The sequence below is a fragment of the Lutjanus erythropterus genome, chromosome 23 (assembly GCF_056507025.1).
Source record: "Lutjanus erythropterus isolate fLutEry1 chromosome 23, fLutEry1.hap2, whole genome shotgun sequence".
Taxonomy (NCBI): Eukaryota; Metazoa; Chordata; class Actinopteri; order Lutjaniformes; family Lutjanidae; genus Lutjanus; species Lutjanus erythropterus.
Window position 1 is genome coordinate 2744948 of NC_139339.1, and position 24202 is coordinate 2769149.

The window sequence follows — 24202 nt, forward strand, 5'->3', positions numbered from 1 at the left end:
ACATAAACCAGATGATGAAGTCTCTGTGAAATTGTTTGGCCTAATACACTGCAACTAACAGTTATTTTATCTGTTGTTTGGTTCATGAAATGTCAGAAAATGGTGAAAAATGACGTCCTCGAATGTCTTGTTTTAGTCTCAACACAAAAATATTCAGTTTAGTGTCAGAGAGGAGTAAAGAAACCAGGAAATATTCACATTTAAGAAGCTGAAATCAGAGAATTCTGACTTTTTAATCAATAATCAAAAGAGATGCAGATTAATTTAATAGCTGCTGCAGCTCGGAGTGTTTTATGTTGAAGTTTTTAATCTGTGACCAGCAGCTCTAGAGGTTAGTTGGTCAGTCAACATCGTTTGGCTAAAAGAAAAAGAAAGAAGGTTGAATGTACGTATAAAAAATTATGTAAGAAAATAGACAAACAGGCAGATCAAACTGCTGGCAGTTAATGATTTCCTAGTCAACCCGTAAAAGTGAAACTGTTTATCTACTATTACTACCTGACAGTGAGAGTGTTCACACCTCTTCATTCAGAGTTATTAACTCGGTGAGATCGACTCGGTGAGATCGACTCGGTGTCTCGGTCTGTTCTTCATCCAGAGAACATGAAGGAGTTAAACTGCCTGGTTTTTCTGTCCTGTGTCTCTGTTCTGACTGTTTCAGGTGAGTCTTTGTTTATTTAAGTGCTCAGACAGCAGACATGTTTTCTTCTTTCTTTCTGTTATTTGATGTTCTTTATTAATGTGTTTGAAGATTTTCAGACTCTTATAAATTAACCTTTTAAATTAATTTGTAGAATCAAATTATTTCACCCTTATTGTATTTTTGTCTGTTTTGTCTTTGTTGTTGTGAAAGTGAAAAGTTCACAGCTCCACCTGATCTGAGAAAAAGGAGCGGCCTTTAACTTTATCTCTGGAGGCCTTTGATCTAATAAAAACTACTCTGGGAGTTTCTACTGACATGTAGGATTGAACATGAAGTCAGATAATACAGATAGATTTAAAGGAATCAGAGATGGGAAGGAAAGAAGTACAAATACTTGGTTACTGTACTGTTACTGTACTCTACTTCTTACAGGTTTGTCATTTTACTTTTAATAGATTTGAGAGGAATCATTGATTATTTTTATTGTTCATCATTGAGTGAAATCTGAAACTCATGCAGTGAATCTCTAAACCAAACCTGCAACACTGCAGCATGATTTCTGCACAACACTCAGTTTTCAATTTTATGTATATTACACTTTTTGTAAATCTGTGCACACAGTTCTCTGCAGAGGTACAATGTTCAAAATTACAGTATGTATATGTACATGCTTTGAACACTGTATTTTGCTTTTTTTGATGTAACAACTGCTCATATAAATAATAAATATATTTTCTTCTTCAACAGGACAGTCTGATGTGATTGGCTCTGATGAACCAGTTCATGTAACAGTCAGTCATGACGTCATTCTGCCGTGTCACCTGGAGCCTCCGTTTGATGTGACGACACTGACAGTGGAGTGGAAATGGAATGAATCCATCATTCATGTCTACAGAAATTAGATGGATTATCTAGAAGACCAGAACAAGAACTTCAGAGGTAGAACGTCTCTCTTCATTGATGAACTGGTCAAAGGAAACATTTCACTGAAACTGATCAACGTAACTGAACAGGATGAAGGAAACTACACCTGTTTTGTTCCTGAACTGGACAGTCAGGTCAGGAGAGACTTCGTTATCCTCATCACAAACACTGACTGAGTGTTAAAAGAAAAGATGATGGATCACAGAGGGAAACATGAAGCTGTCACTACTTTTTAAAAACATGTTGGACGCATCAAATTCAGAATGAGTTTATATTTATAAAAATGAATACAGTATAAATAAAGTTTGTGACTCTGAGATAAACAGTAACTGTATCCCTGAACTGTCTTTGTAACCAAATCAAACACATTTAGGTCATTTTATGTGATCAGTTCTGATAAATAATGTAATATTTCTTCATTTCCATCCACTGATCCTCCCCTGAAACTGACTGGACCCCCCCACTTTGAAATCCTCTGATCTAAACTTTCATGAACATACGCTGACCTGAGTGCTCGAAGAACACAAAGTACTAATGAACCATTCTGGAGAACACTGACTAATAACTTGTTCTGTGTTGAATAGATCCAGGAGCAGGACGAGACGGGAAAGGACAACATGAGCAGGTTGAGAAGGTTGAGGTGGCTTAATAAAGGGACGAGTGGAGGACGAGACTGGAGAGGACAACACCTGAGCACTGACCCAAATAATCAAGAGAAAGACGCTTTTAAGACACCAGAATCCATGAGATTTATCATCATAAAGTGTCAACAACAAAGACACTAAATGAAGACATAAGTTTAAGGTAACAGAATAAAAGTCCACAGTGAGAGACAGTAACACCAGCAGTCCTCACGCCTGAAGCCTCTGGACGCGTCTCATTACACTGAATTCTGTCTCCTCGTCTCCTCCGTCCACCCAGAAGTCATTTCCTGTCCACCACCATGAGGAATCTTCCAGTTCCTTAAATGCACCTGAAGGAGACGAGGAGTTGATTGACGCTAGAACTGAAAAATAACCATCACCTTCACATTAGCATGGTTAATTGTAATTTATGTTGAGTGTAAAAAAGGAGGCCAGCACTGTAAGGCACTGGTGGTTATACAGTGTGAGGACTGTATTGCCCAGATATTATGCAGAAGGGAAGGGAGAAGGCAAATAAATAATAAAATAAATATGTAAGAGAAGAGGTTTCAGCCGTTACCTAATTTAGAGCGAGAGAATCCTTTTAAATAATTATATAATTTTTGTGCTTGTGTATAACTTGAATTTATTCAGAAAAACAATAAATTTGGGAGATGATTTTAGAGTTTTGTTCTTATGAATAAAACATTTACAAAGACAGAGGATTACACTGCAACACAGTTCATCATCTTTGTTCTTCAACAGTTCACCATGTATCATATCGTTTATAGAAATACATGATCTGTGGTCTCAACCTCTTTTTTTGCAGAATGAACATAGATTGTCATCAAAATTAAATGTTTTTCTATTCAGCTCCTTCGAGGGGTTATCATGCAGGATCTTGTTTACATGAAGCTGGCCTGCTCTTCCTGCCTTATATGTTCCAACCTGCCCACCGGAAGATTCCTTTATTAACAACAGACTCTCCACACATTGTTTGATCAAAAGCATAGGAGAGAAAGCTCAACGATCCACCTTCTGGATGTACCGTAAAGACGGAGCGCCGAATAAGTAACAAGATACACGAAGAAGACCAACTTCCGGTTGTGACTTCCGGTATGGAGTAGAGCTATGGCGGCGCACTTGTCCGCCACCTTGGAGAGGAAACTGTCCGACTTGACCAATAATACCTGACTGCAGCTTTTTGACTCCACCTCTTGTTGCCTCAGTTCACCTCGAACGAACCTATTTCCTGTTTCCAGTAAAAGTGAAACTGTTTTCTACCACTACGATCAGACGGTGAAAATGCTCACTTCTCTTTATTCAGAGTTATTAACTCGGTGAGATCGACTCGGTGAGATCGACTCGGTGTCTCGGTCTGTTCTTCATCCAGAGAACATGAAGGAGTTAAACTGCCTGGTTTTTCTGTTCTGTGTCTCTGTTCTGACTGTTTCTGGTGAGTCTTTGTTTACCTAAGTGCTCAGACAGCAGACATGTTTTCTTCTTTCTGTTTTTCTTTGTGTTCTTTATTAATGTGTTTGAAGATTTTCAGACTCTTATAAATTAACCTTTTAAATGAATTTGTAGAATCAAATTATTTCACCTTCATTGTATTTTAATCTGTTTTGTCTTTGGTGTCGTGAAAGTGAAAAGTTCACAGCATCATGTGATTTGAGAAAAAAGGAGTGTCCTCATAAACACCACAGCTGAAGACTGTTTCTGCTTTAACTTTATCTCTGAACACCTGTGAAGTTTTATCAGTATATATTTTAGGTCATTTTAGCTCAATAGTGTTTCTAAACATTCATCCATTTTCTTGAGTCCTCTTCTCTTCCTGTTGTGTAGAAATCAACACACACAGAACCTGTAGTTCCTGTTCAGGAGATTTCAGATATCTCCAGGATTCCCCATCAATGTCCACATGAAGTCAGAAAATGAAGATAGATTTAGAGGAAACAGAGAAGAGGGAAGGAAAGAAGTAAAAGTACCTAGTTACTGTACTTCAGTAGAGTTTTCACGTATCTGTATTTTACTTGAAGGTTTATTTTTTAACTTTTACTCTCTACATGTTTAACACAAATATCTGAATTTTCTACTCCTGACATTTTCAACACAGGTTTATCATTTAAGTTTTAATAATTTTGAAGGAGATTATTGATTGTTTTTTATTTTGCTGCCTTCTAACATCAAGACTGACTTCAACCTAAATGGACAATAATGTAGAAAAGATGATTCCTTTGTTTCCATCAGTGCAGATCACAGACGAGAACAAAACCTTCAAAAAATCAAAAATATATTTGGATTCTATTAAATATATTTCAAATATATAATTATTTCATGAAATAATTTCTAACTTTGTTACTGTTTCTTGTTTGTTCTTTTGTTTTTCTTGCAGCAGAGTCAGAGTTGATTTCTTCACAGCAACCAATCGAAGTCCTGGCTGGTTATGATCTCATTCTGCCGTGTCATCTTGAACCTCCAATCAGTGTCAGGTCTGAGACGGTGCTGTGGAGCAGATCTGATCTGAAACCAAAGTACGTCCATTATCACCAAGATGGACGACTGATGTTTGAACATCAAGATCCATCTTATCATCGCCGCACGAGACTGTTTATGGATGAACTGATGAAGGGAAACGTCTCCATGAAAATCTTCAAAGTGAAAATGTCTGATGCAGGAACTTACATTTGTTCTCTTCCTTCAATGAACAAAGAAGCTTCCATCCAACTCAGAGTTGGTAAGTCACAGTTTAGAAAAGGACCAAAGTATTTTAGTTAGAAACTTAAATGTTCCAGTGATCTCAGACAACATGGAGGAAAGAAACATTTTTTGACTCATGTGTTTGTGAATGTTATTTTTTATAAAACATCCATGATATCAATGAACCCAACTCTGTAATCTGGATACAAAATAAAGGTCTAATCAGATTACAGACATATTTAGTAAAAATGAGGATTATTAGAAGGATTACAAGTTAAAAATAAAGAAGAATATCCCATCATGCACTGCGCTCACACAGTTACCAATTCATTATCACGGCCTCTAGTGAAAAAATGCTGCACTTCATGGAAGTTTTACCATTTTCTGTTATTTAATCAATCAATAATTAATTGCGCACAACAAAGGAGGGAACAGCTGGACAAACTAATTCAGTATAACAGTATAATAATAACTGACTGTATTTTAGTTGTTAGTTGTAAATGTTTGAATAATCTTTAAAAGAGTTTATTCAACATTAAACATCAGGAGTCTCCTCCATCATCAACTATGAACATGAACTGATCCTAACAGAGACAGAGTGAACTAAAACATCACACCACAGTTTAGAGGAAACAACTAATCTTTTCTCATTAACCTTTTATTATTTTCTATAAATCTGTTTATCAGAACATAAAGAATCACATTATAATCTGCATATAGAAACAGTGAAGGAGCACCAGTGTCAAAATACTCTGTTACAAGTAAAAGTACAAGAATTACCAGTAAAATGTGCTCAAAGTGTCAAAAGTACAAGGATATATCCCATTAGATTATTAATATTGACATACGGGGCTACAGCTAACAAGTATTTTCATCAGTCATTTTCTTGATTAATCCATTAGTTCTTTGTTCTGAAACACGTCAGAAAATGTTTCCTCAAAGGTTTTGTTTTGTCTTCAACTCAAAGATATTCAGAGTAAAGAACAAGCTGACATTAACTGATAACTGATCAATAACCTCTCTGCACTCGAGCCTCACAGTAAGAAGGACGTGGGTTTGAATCCGTGTGTGAAGTTTGTTTGTTTGCATGATGTCATACTTACAGTTCAACCAGGAGTCTGAGCTCTGCAGTACAACAGTGTTGACTCATTTAAAGCTCGACTGATTCTCTTCTGTATAAACATGAATATATTTCCTTCTTCAACAGGACAGTCTGATGTGATTGGCTCACATGAACCAGTTCATGTAACAGTCGGTCATGACGTCATTCTGCCGTGTCACCTGGAGCCTCCGTTTGATGTGACGACACTGACAGTGGAGTGGAAACGCAATGAATCCTTTGTTCACATGTACAGACATAAGGAGGATTATCTAAAAGACCAGAACAAGAACTTCAGAGGTAGAACGTCTCTCTTCATTGATGAACTGGTCAAAGGAAACATTTCACTGAAACTGATCAACGTAACTGAACAGGATGCAGGAAAATACACCTGCTTTGTTCCTAAACTGGACAGTCGGGTCAGGAGAGGCTTCGTTATCCTCATTGTTGGTGAGTACAGCTAAGATAAAACACATTAAAGTGGAAACAGACAACTTTTCAAGGTGGTATTATTGTTTGTGCTGCAGTCACAAAGACAACATGTGAACACAACCTCAGAGCTCTGAGGAGGAAATGATCAACACCACTGTGGAAATAAGAGACAAGAAACCTGCATGTTCACTGAAGAGACACTCAACTAAAATAGATTTTAAAAAATGTTTTGTTTCTGCTCCTATTTTTCATGAGTTGAAGCAAAAAGTCTCAGAACTTTTTAAAATCTGTGACCAGCAGCTCTAGAGGTCGGTTGGTTGGTCAACATCATTTGTCTAAAAGGGGGCGTGTCAGTGGGAGTTTCCTGTCACAAAAAAGAACTTTATTTATAAATTAATTCACGGACTCATAAAAGATTTAGTGGAAATGTTGATCCTGGACCAAACAGCAGATTCATGAGAACTTTTTAAATAATTTTTTTAAATAATAAAATCATGTCTGTGTGCAGAAAGATGAAAGTGAACCAAACTAAACACAGATGGTTTCATTATTCTACAGTCATTACACTGTGAAATCAACATTTACTTCATAATGATAAGTTAGAGCAAAAAACTGTTGTTTATTTCCACTTTAAAATAAGAAAAAATCCATGTTTGTAAAGAATTAAAAGTATTTTAGCTCTTATGATCACAATTCTAATGTAACACAATGTTTTCAACAGAGCCAGAGGAGATCAGAAACAAAGGAAAGATTGATTCTGGTGAGTAAATATCTGAGTTTTATTTATTTATATCCTCATGAAGCATCACCAGCACGACATCTACTCCTCCTGTGAGGATGAATTTTATCAGCTTTTCATTTTTCATTTCATTTTTTTCTCCACAGACAAAAAGAAAAACAATGATAACAGTAAGTAAATAAAAAGTTGTGTTGAGTTTAATCCTTCAGGAAACTGTTGAAGCAGTCAGGTGTTAAAGCTCCACCTGCTGGGGGTTTGTTGAATTTGTTCATCCAGGACAGTTTTTCCTTCATCACTTTGGTCTGAGACGACTGATGAGTTCATTATTTACAGTCCATCCCTGTAAAGTGTCAGTGTTGTCTTCATATCTGGTGTCTGCTGTCCTCAAGTGGACAAAAAATCTGTTATTACAGGTTTAAATATTTACTATAATTTATTTTTAGATCTTTTTTGTAACTGTGAAACATTTTGCAGCTCAAATGAATCAATATTTTATCATTTCAGTGAGTTGATTCAGTGTTTTTCAGGACAGATGAGAAGTTGATGTAGAAAAATGAATGGATGGATCTTAACTTGGAAGCTGAATGAAGAAATCTGTCCTCTTTTCTTTCAGGGCACCATGTTTTGATTACACTTGGCATCATCCTTGTAGTTGTTATTGCTGCCATTGCTGTCATTGCTGCCATTGGATTTTTCATACGGAGGAAACGTGTAAAAAACAGTAAGTTACAATAATTTTGCTGTTTGTTGACAAATTCAACTCCAATCCAAAGAAAGTTGTAACTTTGTGTAAAATGTAATAAAAACATAAAACAATGATTTGAAGAAGAAGAATGAGAAAGAATTTCACTTTAAAACTTCAACAATTAGTGTCTCAGTTCACAAACACTGACTGAGTGTTAAAAGAAAAGATGATGGATCACAGAGGGAAACATGAAGCTGTCACTACTTTTTAAAAACATGTTGGACGCATCAAATTCAGAATGAGTTTATATTTATAAAAATGAATACAGTATAAATAAAGTTTGTGACTCTGAGATAAACAGTAACTGTATCCCTGAACTGTCTTTGTAACCAAATCAAACACATTTAGGTCATTTTATGTGATCAGTTCTGATAAATAATCTAATATTTCTTCATTTCCATCCACTGATCCTCCCCTGAAACTGACTGGACCCCCCCACTTTGAAATCCTCTGATCTAAACTTTCATGAACATACGCTGACCTGAGTGCTCGAAGAACACAAAGTACTAATGAACCATTCTGGAGAACACTGACTAATAACTTGTTCTGTGTTGAATAAATCCAGGAGCAGGACGATACAGGAGAGGACAACATGAGCAGGTCGAGACGGACGATTCAGGTGACGAGGGACAAGAGTCAGGTGCAGGACGATACAGGAGAGGACAACATGAGCAGGTTAAGATGACAACCAGAGAAAGACGCTTTTAAGACACCAGAATCCATGAGATTTATCATCATAAAGTGTCAACAACAAAGACAATAAATGAAGACATAAGTTTAAGGTAACAGAATAAAAGTCCACAGTGAGAGACAGTAACACCAGCAGTCCTCACGCCTGAAGCCTCTGGACGCGTCTCATTACACTGAATTCTGTCTCCTCGTCTCCTCCGTCCACCCAGAAGTCATTTCCTGTCCACCATCATGAAGAATCTTCCAGTTCCTTAAATGCACCTGAAGGAGACGAGGAGTTGATTGACGCTAGAACTGAAAAATAACCATCACCTTCACATTAGCATGGTTAATTGTAATTTATGTTGAGTGTAAAAAAGGAGGCCAGCACTGTAAGGCATTGGTGGTTATACAGTGTGAGGACTGTATTGCCCAGATATTATGCAGAAGGGAAGGGAGAAGGCAAATAAATAATAAAATAAATATGTAAGAGAAGAGGTTTCAGCCGTTACCTAATTTAGAGCGAGAGAATCCTTTTAAATAATTATATAATTTTTGTGCTTGTGTATAACTTAAATTTATTTAGAAAAACAATAAATTTGGGAGATGATTTTAGAGTTTTGTTCTTATGAATAAAACATTTACAAAGACAGAGGATTACACTGCAACACAGTTCATCATCTTTGTTCTTCAACAGTTCACCATGTATCATATCGTTTATAGAAATACATTCTGGAAAGGATGGGATTTTCTCCCTGATCCATTCATGGACATCATCCCAGAATGCATGTACAAAATGCACGAGAAAAATACATGATCTGTGGTCTCAACCTCTTTTTTTGCAGAATGAACATAGACTGTCATCAAAATTAAATGTTTTTCTATTCGGCTCCTTCGAGGGGTTATCATGCAGGATCTTGTTTACATGAAGCTGGCCTGCTCTTCCTGCCTTATATGTTCCAACCTGCCCACCGGAAGATTCCTTTATTAACAACAGACTCTCCACACATTGTTTGATCAAAAGCATAGGAGAGAAAGCTCAACGATCCACCTTCTGGACGTACCGTAAAGACGGAGCGCCGAATAAGTAACAAGATACACGAAGAAGACCAACTTCTGGTTGTGACTTCCGGTATGGAGTAGAGCTATGGCGGCGCCCTTGTCCGCCACCTTGGAGAGGAAACTGTCCGACTTGACTGCAGCTTTTTGACTCCACTTCCTGTTGCCTCAGTTCACCTCGAACGAACCTATTTCCTGTTTCCTGTAAAAGTGAAACTGTTTTCTACCACTACGATCAGACGGTGAAAATGCTCACTTCTCTTTATTCAGAGTTATTAACTCGGTGTGATCGACTCGGTGTCTCGGTCTGTTCTTCATCCAGAGAACATGAAGGAGTTAAACTGCCTGGTTTTTCTGTTCTGTGTCTCTGTTCTGACTGTTTCAGGTGAGTCTTTCTTTATTTAAGTGCTCAGACAGCAGACATGTTTTCTTCTTACTGTTTTTCGTTGGTTTTCTTTATTAATGTGTTTGAAGATTTTCAGACTGTTATAAATTAACCTTTTAAATTAATTTGTAGAATGAAATTATTTCACCTTCATTGTATTTTAATCTGTTTTGTCTTTGGTGTCGTGAAAGTGAAAAGTTCACAGCATCATGTGATCTGAGAAAAAAGGAGTTTCCTCATAAACACCACAGCTGAAGACTGTTTCTGCTTTAACTTTATCTCTGAACACCTGTGAAGTTTTATCAGTATATATTTTAGGTCATTTTAGTTCAATAGTGTTTCTAAAAATTGTTGAGGCAGGGAACTGCTACTGGTTGCTTCACCGAGTCCGTTGATGTGGTGAAGAAAACAGTCAGATAATCGAGGATTGAAGCAACAGCATTTATTCACGGTCTGCAGAGCGTGGAGATCAGTTCAGCACAGGTCAAGTACGAGTACCGAGAGAGATCTGACTCGTGTCTAGGGGTACTGTATCTTGTACTCTTTTGGGGTTGTGTCTTGCCCTGATTGGTTGTTTACTTATTTTGGTATGTCTCGTTGGCCTATATGTTGCGTGATCAACGCATGCATCCTGGGTGTGTGTGTGTGTAGGTGTTTTACCTGCAGATTATCAGACTGTGTGGGTGCGTACATAGGTAGGGTCTGTCTGTAATGAAATAATGAGTGCTAGTTCCTCTTTTGTGTGAGTGTCTGTCTGGGTCAGATGTCTCTGATATGATCATTTTGAAACTTTCTGTACTGTTCAACATCCTGTTATGTTCCTATTTTCACAATATGTCTCGTTGACCTGTGCATGAACTCGAGTTGGTACAACATAGTTGCAAGACAGTTTAATACAATTTCAGAAACAGACTCTTGTGTGTTATTAATCACAATTGTTATTATTCGCAGTCAGATTCTTGTATACTTTTAGTCACAATTATTATCATTCACAATTATTAGTTACAATTATTATCATTCACAAAATTCATCCATTTTCTTGAGTCCTCTTCTCTTCCTGTTGTGTAGAAATCAACACACACACATCTCCTGTTCAGGAGATTCCAAACATCTCTGTGATTTTTCTTTGATGTGCGAGTTCGAACACGAAGTCAGATAATGCAGATAGATTTAGAGGAAACAGAGGAAAGAAGTAAAACTACCTAGTTACTGTACTTAAGTAGAGTTTTCATGTGTCTGTACTTGAAGGTTTATTTTTTTTACTTTTACTCTCTAGATCTTTAACACAAATATCTGACTTTTCTGCTCCTTACATTTTAAAAACAGGTTAGTTTTAATAAATTTGAGGGAGATTATTGATTGTTTTTATTTTGCTGCCTTCTAACATCAAGACTGACTTCAACCTAAATGGACAATGATGTAGAAAAGATGATTCCTTTGTTTCCATCAGTGCAGATCACAGACGACAAACATAACAAGATAAAAACAATATAAAAGTTGTGTTTTTCTTAGGGCTGTCAAAGTTCACGCCTTAATACTGTATGGATGTGACGTGTTTATGAAAGTTGAGGTGTGCAGACGGACACACAGGCATTTATTTAACACACTAATCAAAATGTAGTGCTGATGTGAAAAAATATACAACTGTGATGTGTTTTTATTTTTCACCAATCTGTAAAACTACATCCTGTTGCATCCTTCAATACTATATAAGAAAAAATAGAAGAAAATACAAGTAATACAGAGTAGTATTGCAATTAATCAAGTTATTTTTTTTAACCGTTTGACAGCCCTAATTTTTCTGTAAATTATTTTAAAAAATCCAGTTTTATTCTATTAAATATTAAGGCTATCGAATTTAATGCGTTAATAACACATCAAGCCAAATTCCTTTTAATGCCACAGTTTTTTCTTTTCTTTTTTTATTGGCCTGACCCATAGTTTGAATCAGGTGGAAATTAATCAGCTTACAGTCACAAAGAGCTTCTGTCTCCCGACAATATAAACAGGTTTGTCTGTTTGAGCAACTGGATCAGTGAAAAGAAACAGAAAAATATGAGGAGAGAGAGAGAGAGAGTCTGATTTATTTACTTTTAAATACTTCATTATTTCATGCTGATTGATTATTACAGTGAGGGAGGAGAGAGAATGACATTTGTGAATGGCATAACCTTTCTTTAATAAATCCATGATATCAATGTGCCCAACTCTTAAAATTGACAGAACATTAATGAACCAAATGCCCAGAGCCCTAAAGCCATTTATCAAATCATTCACTCTTACATTTTTACTCCCAAGACACATTTTGCACTTTTGCATTTCTGCTGCAAAGTGTTGAACACAACTTCAACACAACTGTCATCACTTACACACAACTGAAACAGTGACTGAGAGAAAAAAGAAAGAGAAACTCAAAACAGCCTCAGACACTGACTCTTAGCTTCCAGCAGTCACTGCTAACTTATATCTTATTTTTAGAATTTAAAAATGAAGTTTGATGACATGAATTCTAACTTTGTTACTGTTTCTTGTTTGTTCTTTTGTTTTTCTTGCAGCAGAGTCAGAGTTGATTTCTTCACAGCAACCAGTCGAAGTCCTGGCTGGTTATGATGTCATTCTGCCGTGTCATCTTGAACCTCCAATCAGTGTCAGGTCTGAGACGGTGCTGTGGAGCAGATCTGATCTGAAACCAAAGTATGTCCATTATCACCAGGATGGACGACTGATGTTTGAACATCAAGATCCATCTTATCGTCAACGCACGAGACTGTTTATGGATGAACTGACGAAGGGAAACGTCTCCATGAAAATCTCCGAAGTGAAAATGTCTGATGCAGGAACTTACATTTGTTCTCTTCCTTCAATGAACAAAGAAGCTTCCATCCAACTCAGAGTTGGTAAGTCACAGTTTGGAAAAGGACCAAAGTATTTTAGTTAGAAACTTAAATGTTCCAGTGATCTCAGACAACATGGAGGAAAGAAACATTTTTTGACTCATGTGTTTGTGAATGTTATGACCTTTTTTATTAAACATTCATGATATCAATGAACCCAACTCTTAAAACTGACAGAACATTAATGAACCAAATGCCCAGAGCTTTAAAGCCATTTATCAAATCATTCACTCTTACATTTTTACTCCCAAGACACATTTTGCACTTTTGCATTTCTGCTGCAAAGTGTTGAACACAACTTCAACACAACTGTCATCACTTACACACGACTCAAAATTGCTCACACTTGTTTCTAATGATATGAATTACAGTTTTTTTCACTGTTGTTTACACACTAAAACTGGAACTTTAAATGCAGTCACTGAAATCTGAAAAGTTCACACAGTTCTCTGCAGAGGTACAATATGTTCTGTACTAAACTGTGAATATGCATGTTTACATTTATTTCTGGAAATTCAAAATGTGTTTTAAACACAATTAAAATGTTTTCCATTGTGTTTTGATGTAACAACTGCTCATATAAATAATAAATATATTTCCTTCTTCAACAGGACAGTCTAATGTGATTGGCTCTGATGAACCAGTTCATGTAACAGTTGGTCATGACGTCATTCTGCCGTGTCACCTGGAGCCTCCATTTAATGTGACGACACGGGCAGTGGAGTGGACACGGAATGAGTCCAATGTCTGCATCTATAGAAGTAGGGGGTATCATGAAGACGAATTACATGAGAACTTCAGAGGTAGAACGTCTCTCTTCATTGATGAACTGGTCAAAGGAAACATTTCACTGAAACTGATCAACGTAACTGAACAGGATGCAGGAAACTACACCTGCTTTGTTCAAAATCTGCAGAGTCAGGTCAGGAGAGGCTTCATTAACCTCATTGTTGGTGAGTACAGCTAAGATAAAACACATTAAAGTGGAAACAGACAACTTTTCAAGGTGGTATTATTGTTTGTGCTGCAGTCACAAAGACAACATGTGAACACAACCTCAGAGCTCTGAGGAGGAAATGATCAACACCACTGTGGAAATAAGAGACAAGAAACCTGCATGTTCACTGAAGAGACACTCAACTAAAATAGATTTTAAAAAATGTTTTGTTTTTGCTCCTATTTTTCATGAGTTGAAGCAAAAAGTCTCAGAACTTTTTAAAATCTGTGACCAGCAGCTCTAGAGGTCGGTTGGTTTGTCAATTATTATATCAATTATTTTTTAAATAATAAAATCATGTCTGTGTGCAGAAAGATGAAAGTGAACCAAACTAAACACAGATGGTTTCATTATTCTACAGTCATTACACTGTGAAATCAACATTTACTTCATAATGATAAGTTAGAGCAAAAAACTGTTGTTTATTTCCACTTTAAAATAAGAAAAAATCCATATTCATTAAGTGTTAAAAGTGTTTTAGCTCTTATGATCATAATTATAATGTAACACAATGTTTTCAACAGAGTCAGAGGAGAACAGAAACAAAGGAAATCAGACTGATTCTGGTGAGTAAATATCTGAGTTTTATTTATTTATATCCTCATGAAGCATCACCAGCACGACATCTACTCCTCCTGTGAGGATGAATTTTATCAGCTTTTCATTTTTCATTTCATTTTTTTCTCCACAGACAAAAAGCCAGAAGAAAACAATAATAACAATAATGACGGTAAGTAAATAAAAAGTTGTGTTGAGTTTAATCCTTCAGGAAACTGTTGAAGCAGTCAGGTGTTTAAGCTCCACCTGCTGGGGGTTTGTTGAATTTGTTCATCCAGGACAGTTTTTCCTTCATCACTGTGGTCTGAGACGACTGATGAGTTCATTATTTACAGTCCATCCCTGTAAAGTGTCAGTGTTGTCTTCATATCTGGTGTCTGCTGTCCTCAAGTGGACAAAAAATCTGTTATTACAGGTTTAAATATTTACTCTCATTTATTTTTTAGATCTTTTTTTGTAACTGTGAAACATTTTGCAGCTCAAATGAATCAATATTTTATCATTTCAGTGAGTTGATTCAGTGTTTTTCAGGACAGATGAGAAGTTGATGTAGAAAAATGAATGGATGGATCTTAACTTGGAAGCTGAATGAAGAAATCTGTCCTCTTTTTTTCAGGATACTATGGTTTCATTGCACTTGGCATCTTCCTTGGCATTATTGCCTTTGTTGCCATTGTTGTAATTTTCATACGGAGGAAACGTGTAAAAAACAGTAAGTTACAATAATTTTGCTGTTTGTTGACAAATTCAACTCCAATCCAAAGAAAGTTGTAACTTTGTGTAAAATATAAATAAAAACATAAAACAATGATTTGAAGAAGAAGAATGAGAAAGAATTTCACTTTAAAACTTCAACAATTAGTGTCTCAGTTCACAAACACTGACTGAGTGTTAAAAGAAAAGATGATGGATCACAGAGGGAAACATGAACCTGTCACTACTTTTTAAAAACATGTTGGACGCATCAAATTCACAATGAGTGTAAAAAAAAAAAAACAATAAAGTTAATCAGTTTGAACTGAAATATCTTGTCTTTGTTCTGTATTCAACTGAACGCAGGTTGAAAAGTTTTGCAAATCATTCATCTTTTATGAATTATGTTTTACAGAACGTCCCAACTTTTTTGGAATTTTGATTTTTTAGTGCATTTATTTATCTGATGCTTTTATCAAAAGTGACTTAGAATAAGAAAATTCAACACTGTGGATACAAACCAAAACTTTATGAAAATAATTACTTCATAATGTGTTACAGAAACATTAAAGAAATACAAATGAGCTGATTGTCCATAACAACAATCGTCTTTATTCTATTTCTGATTGACTCAGTGTCTACAGTGATGAAGAAATCCATCTTTTCACATCCTGTTCTGACTTTATCTTCTTTGCTGCTTCAGACAGACTTTTATTCTTTTTCTAAGAGTCAAAGAAAAGAAAATGCTCATCAGACATTTTAGAAAACACAGACTGATAACTTGTTTCGTATAGATCCTCATGAAGGACAAGGCGGGGGAGAACCTCAGGAGGAACGTGAAGGGGTTCTGAGGGCTGATAATGTTCAACCAGGTACTTTGAGTCTTGTAATCTTACATAAACAACATGCAAAACATGGATGTCATCAACCATTTTGAGAAGCACTGACTGATAACTTGTTTTGCTTCATACAGATCCTCCTGCAGGACAAGAAGGGGGAGAACCTCAGGAGGAACGTGAAGGGGTTCCACTGGCTGGTAATGTTCAACCAGGTACTTTGAGTCTTTGAGTCTTGTAATCTTACATAAACAACATGCAAAACATGGATGTCATCAGCACTGACTGATAACTTGTTTTGTGCCGTAGGACATCGGGCGAAGTATAACTTGGTTCCAGTGGATGGTAATACTCAATTAAAATTTTTATTTTAATTTTAATTTTAGTTGTCTAATTTTACACAAACAACACGTAAAACATATTTGTCATCAGCCATTTTAGAAAACACTGACTGATAACTTGTTTTGTTTCGTATAGATCCTCCTGCAGGACGAGGCGGGGCAGGACATCAGCCCCCATTGCAGCCGGGTCCACTGACTGATAATATTCAACCAGGTACTTTGAGTCTTGATGATGGGGGAGAACCTCAGGAGGAACGTGAACTGGCTGCCATCGCTGGTAATATTCAATAATAATACTCTTCTAATCTTACAAAATCAACATGCAAATTAAGAATAACATCAGCCATTTTGGAAAACACTGACTTGTTTTGTTTTGTTTCGTATAGATTTGGGTGCAGGACAAGACAGGGTGGAACCTCAGGAGGAACGTAAATGGGCTCCGAAGCCTGGTAATTTTCAACCAAGTAGTTTTAGTCATGTAATCTTAAACAAACAACATGCAAAACATGGACGTTATCAGACATTTTGCAAAGCACTGACTGATAACTTGTTCTGTGTCGTAGGACGTCGGGTGGAATATAAACTGCCTCAGAGGCCTGGTAATATTCTAATATGTACTTTCAGTCATGTGATGTTACATAAACAACATGCAAACATGAATGCAATCAGACATTTTGGGAAGCACTGACTGATAACTTTTGTTTTACTTTGTATAGGTTCTGTTGTAAGACAGAGACAGGTGACGACCTTGGCAAACTGAGGAGGAGTGAAAGTGTCTTCAGTTCACCACCGCTGCCTTGAAAGAAGACATTTGCAGACGTCTCTGTGTTTTATCGTGTACATTAAGGTTCATGTCAGACACAGTTTAGGTCCATCACTGATTCTGCAGAGCTCCTCTCTGGACAAACATTAATATCTGGGATCTCTATCTGTTTCTTTCTTTCTTTCTTTCTTTCTTTCTTTCTCTTGTATCAACGGTTCAGGCTGCTGCTGCTGGTGTGACAGATATTTTCTTGACTCACTTTGGGCCTCTTAGTACAAACTGAGCATCATTTAAACACCACAGACTACCTGAGTATTGTTGCTGATCATGTCCACCCCTTTATGACCACAGTGTATCTTCTGATGGATACTTCCTGCATGATAACACACCATGTCACAAAGCTCAGATCATCTCAAACTGGTTTCTTGAACATGACAGTAAGTTCACTGTTCTCCAGTGTTCTCCACAGTCACCAGATCTCAGTCCAACAGAGAACCTTTGGGATGTGGTGGAACAGGAGATTTACATCATGGATGTTCAGCTGACAAATCTGCAGAAACTGTGTGATGTTATCATGTCAATATGGAACAAAATCTCTGAGGAACCTTGTTGAATCTTTGCCACAAAGAATTCAGGTCTGAAGGCAAAAAGGGGTCCAACCCAGTTTTAGCAAGGTGTACCTAATAAAGTGCCCAGTGAGTGTGTATAATCATTTTAATCATTTTAACTCACATAAAGTGTCTTTGAGTATCCTGAAAAGTGCATGATAAATATATATATATCAATAAATATATCACTATTATTCACACTGTAAATGACCCCAATTTATTGTAGTTAAATTATGTAGAATTTTATTTGAAGTGTGTTTGTTATGTTTTTATGTTGTCATTTCCTGCGAAAAAGGAAATTTATTTTGAAAGGTCACATCTGTAACGAACCGAGACTAAAAAAGAAAAAGTAAACGGTAAGGAGTCCAGGGAGAGAAACAAGTGATAAGTCCTAAATAAAATAATACAACATTTACAGTTTAATGGGAGCTACAATAATAAAGATGTTGCATTAAGTTAAATAATATCGTCCAGTTACACACAATGAACAACAAACACTCTGTGGTCGAAGGAAGTCTTGGACTGGAAAACAGTCCTAGAAGGAAGGAAGAAAGAAGAAATCTGCTGAGGTTTGATTTCTTAAATAAACTAAAAGTAAACATCAGGAGCTGGTCTGCATCGGTGCAGTAAAAACAGCTCGACCTCCATGGTTCTTACGTTTTTTGTGGAAACCTTCCAATCTGATTACCATTGTCTTTGTCCCCCACTCAAATACACTTCCTTTTTTTCATCCTGGATTCTCTTGGCAGGACAATCTGTCTCCTGTTTTTAGCAGCGTGGCTGCAGACTGGCTCCTTTAGTTGTCTCTGCAGAATTCTGGATATGAACTTTTATATGCTTCTGCTTTTATTTTTCATGCCATTTTCATGTCTCATGTTATTTTTCAAGAAAAGTAACAATTAAAATAATAATGAAAAAGGTAAATTAATGTATTGTTAGAGGTCTAAAGTAAATAAAAAACATAACAGATAGTCAGGTTGTGTATAAAGCAGCATCAGATGATGTTGACATGACAATAACAACTACAGTTATGCAGAAAAACGAGGTGTCTTGAACCCAGCATGAATCATAGCACATGACTAGATCAGCCTCCTTCTTCCTGTGAAAAGTGAAACTAATTCTAGCAGAATCCGCTTCTGCTTTTGGTGCCATAAACAAATCAACCGGTTTATATTTTATTAGCATTATTTCACACGGTGTGAAAATAGCTCACTGATCTGTGTGTCTGTTTGTGTTTTTTATCCAGAGGTCGAGATGAAGTTCGAGTTCAAGCTTCTGGTTTTGCTCTCTTCTGTCTCTGTGGTGGACGCTGCAGGTTAAGACCTTTAAAACTTTCTCTTTATTCCTAAAAATATATTAATTTCTGTCCCTCCTGAGGGTGAAACACTTAAACTGTTAAATCGTCATTAACCTGATAATAAACCGGTAATATTCGGGACAGATTAAATCTTAGAAATTAGACAAATATAAAATGAGTTTGTGCTACAAACTCAGATATAGAGCTGCAACGATTAATCTGTTAAATACTACTACTACTAAGACTATTAGATCAACTAACCTGCGTCTGTTTTGATAATCAGTTGATTATTTTGAGTCCTTTTTTTATTTAAAAAGAAAAGGGTCAAAGTTGTCTGATTTCAGCTTCTTAAATGTGAATATTCTCTGGTTTCTTTACTCCTCTCTGACAGTAAACTGGATATTTTTGAGTTGTGGACAAAAAATCATCTTGGGCTTTGATTAACATTTTATAGGCCTATTAATTGGTTGAAGAAATAATCATTAGTTGCAGCCTCAGGTTTAACAATCTCACCATGTTATATAAATGGTGTTTGAACATAACCACATGAACTGCAACAGATTTAAAGGACGAAATTTTCAGTTTAAATTCAACATTTTTCTTATCAAACCACATTGATTTAAGCAGTAATTTGTTCATACAAAACAACTTAGTTACAAAAAAGTCCTGCATTCAAAATCATACTTGAGTAGGGGAGACATGGGTCTGTTGTCACAGATTTTCTTTTGACATTTTCCTTCAGAACCCTCTGAATGCTTAAAATACATCACCAGTTCATAATCTGTGGGGAGCAGAGGGCTGAAGATTCAAATCACCAGTATGAGCTGGTATGGTACCGATACTCTCTGTAATAAAAAAAAAAAAGTCATTTCAGTTGTAAAAAATAAGTTCAAACCTCTCACTTTTAGCATTTCTATATATTTATATTTATCTCAAATAATATTATTTAGAACATTTTACACACCCATCATGTCGTTTCCCCTGCAGGTCCTGATGTGATTGGCTCACATGAACCAGTTAATGCAACAGTCGGTGATGACGTCATTCTGCCGTGTCACCTGGAGCCTCCATTTGACGTGAGGTCATTAACAGTGGAGTGGAGGCGCAGCAAGTCCTTTGTGCACATCTACAGAAACAGGAGGGATTATCTCAAAGACCAGGACGAGAACTTCAGAGGCAGAACGTCTCTCTTCATTGATGAACTGGACAAAGGAAACATTTCACTGAAACTGATCAACGTAACTGAACAGGATGCAGGTGAATACACCTGTTTGGTTCCTAAACTGGACAGTCGGGTCAGGAGGGGCTCCTCTAACCTCATTGTTGGTGAGTACAGCTAAGATAAAACAAATTAAAATAAAAATAAAAAAATCATTACATATTAGCTCTTAAACACAATTATAATTAAACACGTTTTAACAGAGCCACCAAGGGAAAGAACCAAAGGAAAACAGACAAATAATCCCAGTAAGTATATAAATTCTATCTATAATTAACATTTTGACATGTTAAAATTTCTGTTGCACAAATAAAAATTAAATCTGCTCTGCTGATTAAATGTTTCCATATGTGCAATAAGTGCTGCTGGAAGTGTTCACCAAAACAAATTTAAACATGCTGAAATATCAATGTTGTGTTCATTTCCTCTAATTTGACAAGAAATCAAATCAGGTATTAGAGGTCCACATGTTAACATGTTTACTCAGATCATTTTAATCTTGTTTATATTTCTGTCCTACAAAAGGAAAAGGGCAGAAACTTCTCAGAGTGCAGAGCTGAGAAAAAATGACTTTAAGGTTTTCTTGTTGAGCTGAAATAGTTGCAGACAGATAATTGGATATCTGACAGTTTTATATTTTTATATCAGGTTATTCTTTCTACATATTAATCCTGACCTCTGATTTGACCTTTGACCTTATTTGGAAGTTCCTGTATTCTGCCTTTGTATAAGTTACGAAAAAATATAGGATCACAACAGAGCAAAGGGCAGAAACTTCTATTTTATCTTATCACTTTAAATATGATCAACTCCTCAGTCTGATAATGATGTAAAATGAAATTACAGCTTTTTCTGTTATTCTTTACATTATTGTTATTATCATTATTCATTAAGAACATTTAGTTATTATTAAATATTATAAATTATTTCAACGGTTTGGGGATGTTTTTGTTTGAAGCTACTAATATTTATATAAAATTTGAATTTTAAATAGAAAGTCAATATGCTGCAACAGAAAAAAATAAATGTGATTCTGATTCTGATAAAATATGACACTGATTGATTAATTTTAATGTACTTTCACACCTGGGATCAGAGTCATTGTAGCGGTGAGTCTGAGAGTTATAACTCTGTGGTCGTATTTTAATATTTTTCTATACTGATGTTATATATAGTAGTTTAATGCACATCGTTGACATAGTCCTTCATTTTCGTGCAGATATTTTACATGTTAGTAACTGACAGTAACTGAAGTTACGGTGGTTTGCTGTGGTTTCTCTGAGGATTTTTGCAGCTACTATAACTTCAACATCTTATTTTCTCCAAAATAAAACACGTTTGAGAGAAGACATTTAACCACATGACATCAGTGGAAAATGAATTCAAATAATAATCTGATATAAATTATAAAAAAAAATCTAATAAATATAATACTATAAATCTTGACATGTTTGCTCTCTTCTTCCAGGTCGTGACACCGGTCCACCACCGATGAACGGAGATGTTGTGATTACAGTCATTACAGCCGTTACAGCTGTCCTCGTTGGATTTGGCATCATTTTATTTTCTTTATTGTGGCCAATATTTCGTGGTAATTCATGAATCTCTGCTCTCTTCATTTCCCCCCATTTGTTGTCAGTTTCTTTTTGCCTATTTTATGTTAAAATGATCAAATTAATGCTGAATGTCCACTGAATGAGTTTCTGTTTATGAGTCGTCAGAAATCAATAATAATCTTTTAAAAGTATAATCTGTTTCCAGGAGCTGGTAATATTCAGTCAAGTACTTTTAGTCATATAATCTTACATAAACAAAACACAAAACATTTTGGGAAGCACTGACTTTTGCTTCGTTCACATTTGCGCGCAGGACAAGACGTGGGACGACCTCAGGGTGAGTATGGGATGGTTCCAGTGGCTGGTAATATTCAACCAAGTACTTTTAGTCATGTAATTGTACATAAACAACACGCAAAACATGGATGTTGTAGTATTACTGTATTATAAGTTCAGTAGTGGTCCGCAGAAGTTGTTGAATGATGGATTAAGTTGATTACACACGTCTCAAAAAATTAATTAACAGACCATGAACTATGAATATTACTGATGTCATCAGCCATTTTTGGGAAGCATTGACTTGTTTTTGTTTTGTTTTGTTTTGTTTTGTTTTGTTTTGTTTTGTTTTGCATGCAGGACAAAACGGAGTGGATGAGCATGAGATGGTTCAGAGGGCTGGTAATGTTCAACCAGGTACTTTTAGTCATGTAATCTAACACAAGCAACATGCAAAACATGGTTGTCATCACGGACTGACTGAAGTGTTGTAGATTTGTGTGCAGGACAAGACGGGGGAGGACCTGAGGAGGAGTGAGGAGGACCTGAGGAGGAGTGAATGCGTCTTTAGTTCGCCGCCTTGAAAGAAGACGTCTCTGTGTTTTGTCGTGTACATTAAGGTTCAGACACCACAGGTTAGGCCCATCTGGTCCATCTCACACTGTTTGTGTGAGTTTGGTTTCTGTGGTCAGTACTTGATAATAACTCTTTAACTCAGGTATCAAATGACAAAAGGGCTTTGTTCTTTTAAAGGTGCAACATACAACATTCACAACCTCTAGATATCGTAACAGCATTTCAGAAAACCTCCTCACGCTGTCCTGTTCTTTGTTCTGAGATAGTATTAAAAGATACTAACTCATAATAATAACTTTTTTCTTTAGTTTTTTACCTTATTGCTAAGACATTATTTTGGTAAAGGTTCTTATTATTTAGAGAAACTAAACTAACTCTGAAAAACGTTTTCCTTGAACTCACCTTTCTGCTAAGATCATGTTTCATAATGAGCAAAACAAAGTCATATTGAGACTCTATGTCTGTTGGAGGAAATGTCTGCTGCGCTAATAATGAATTAATCTTTATTTTATAGTGTCACATCAGCAAACACATTGATTAAAAGGATGGGTGTTGCTGCAGTGTAAACCCCGCCCCCTCCATGTACACGTCAAATAAATTTTTCCCAGACAGAAAACGACAGAAATACTTTCTGTAATTTTAGGTAAAAACCGCAGGTCCAAAATGCTGTATGATCCTGTGCAAAATGTAAAATGTAAATGTAAATGGAATACAATTACATAGTACAGTATATTCAAATGAATACAAGACATTTAATATTAAAACTGATAAACTTTATTGATTTTTGTAAATATGTTATATGTATATATATGTTGGTCTGGGAGCTAATGCTAACATGAAGAGATACACACTATGACTGTGACTGGAATAAAGTTTATAGACTTAAAAAATGAAAAACCTGATGTTATGTTAGCATTAGCTGCCAGCGGGGTGGGCAATAAGCATCAGCCAAATGCTGGTAAAATAAGATTTCAGATGCGATATAATGATTTACTACTGAGTGGCTGGTGGATTTGAACATTTATCTGTCAGGTTCTGGTAGATTTTCACATTCTAGAAAAAATATTCCCACCCTGTTTGCCAGACTGACATCAGGAAGCCAGCGTTGACTGGCTAGCATGTAGCTAACACTGAAAATATTTTATTGAAAAAGTTGATATTTTATTTTGTTAGTCCACAAAACACTGCTGGAGTTTCACATGAAAACAGTGTTGCAGAATCTCCCAAACGATGGTGGTGAATAGTGACCAGTTTTCAAATGTAAAAAAAACAACTGAGAAAAAACTTAAAATCCCTCGTCTGGTTTAATCCAAGTCTCATAAAGTCCCGACACACTGTTTGCACACCGTCACAACACACACACACACAGTTCAGACTGTGCATGTGAACATGAGTCCAAGCCAAAGATCTACAGTGAAGATTCAGGCTAAAAACATACTGTAACATTTTTTTAGTCGATTTGGCCTGTCGGGGTTTTATGAGACTTAGATTACGCCAGACAAGAAGTATGGAGGCATTTTTATTCTGTCGTTTTTTTATATTTGAAAACTGGTCACCATTCACTTCCATT

At 36.1% G+C, this 24202-nt stretch overlaps 2 protein-coding genes across 7 annotated transcripts; both read left to right on the plus strand.

Moving 5' to 3' along the window:
- The first annotated feature begins 481 nt into the window (after nt 1-481).
- Nucleotides 482-15091, plus strand: LOC146305341 (butyrophilin-like protein 2). 4 transcript variants are annotated; one of them, XM_084712884.1, is made up of 4 exons: nt 482-661; nt 4589-4927; nt 6098-6439; nt 14434-15091. In XM_084712884.1, exons 1-4 carry the CDS (start codon nt 604-606, stop codon nt 14481-14483), a joined length of 789 nt encoding a protein of 262 aa, XP_084569010.1. In that variant the 5' UTR covers nt 482-603; the 3' UTR covers nt 14484-15091. The 4 variants fall into 4 exon arrangements, with proteins under 4 accessions (XP_084569010.1, XP_084569007.1, XP_084569008.1 ...); XM_084712881.1 differs by having other exon boundaries at nt 483-661; nt 4586-4927; nt 14434-15090; XM_084712882.1 differs by lacking the exon at nt 482-661 and adding an exon at nt 2988-3646 and having other exon boundaries at nt 14434-15089.
- On the plus strand, nt 7840-23817 carry LOC146305342 (butyrophilin subfamily 1 member A1-like). 3 transcript variants are annotated; one of them, XM_084712834.1, is made up of 9 exons: nt 7840-8505; nt 8581-10018; nt 12574-12915; nt 13524-13865; nt 20428-20472; nt 21693-21815; nt 22094-22117; nt 22417-22473; nt 22551-23816. In XM_084712834.1, exons 2-9 carry the CDS (start codon nt 9961-9963, stop codon nt 22592-22594), a joined length of 1035 nt encoding a protein of 344 aa, XP_084568960.1. In that variant the 5' UTR covers nt 7840-8505; nt 8581-9960; the 3' UTR covers nt 22595-23816. The 3 variants fall into 3 exon arrangements, with proteins under 3 accessions (XP_084568960.1, XP_084568961.1, XP_084568962.1); XM_084712835.1 differs by lacking the exon at nt 7840-8505 and having other exon boundaries at nt 8546-10018; nt 12577-12915; nt 22551-23817; XM_084712836.1 differs by lacking the exon at nt 7840-8505 and having other exon boundaries at nt 8546-10018; nt 22563-23816.
- Nucleotides 23818-24202: the final 385 nt, after the last annotated feature.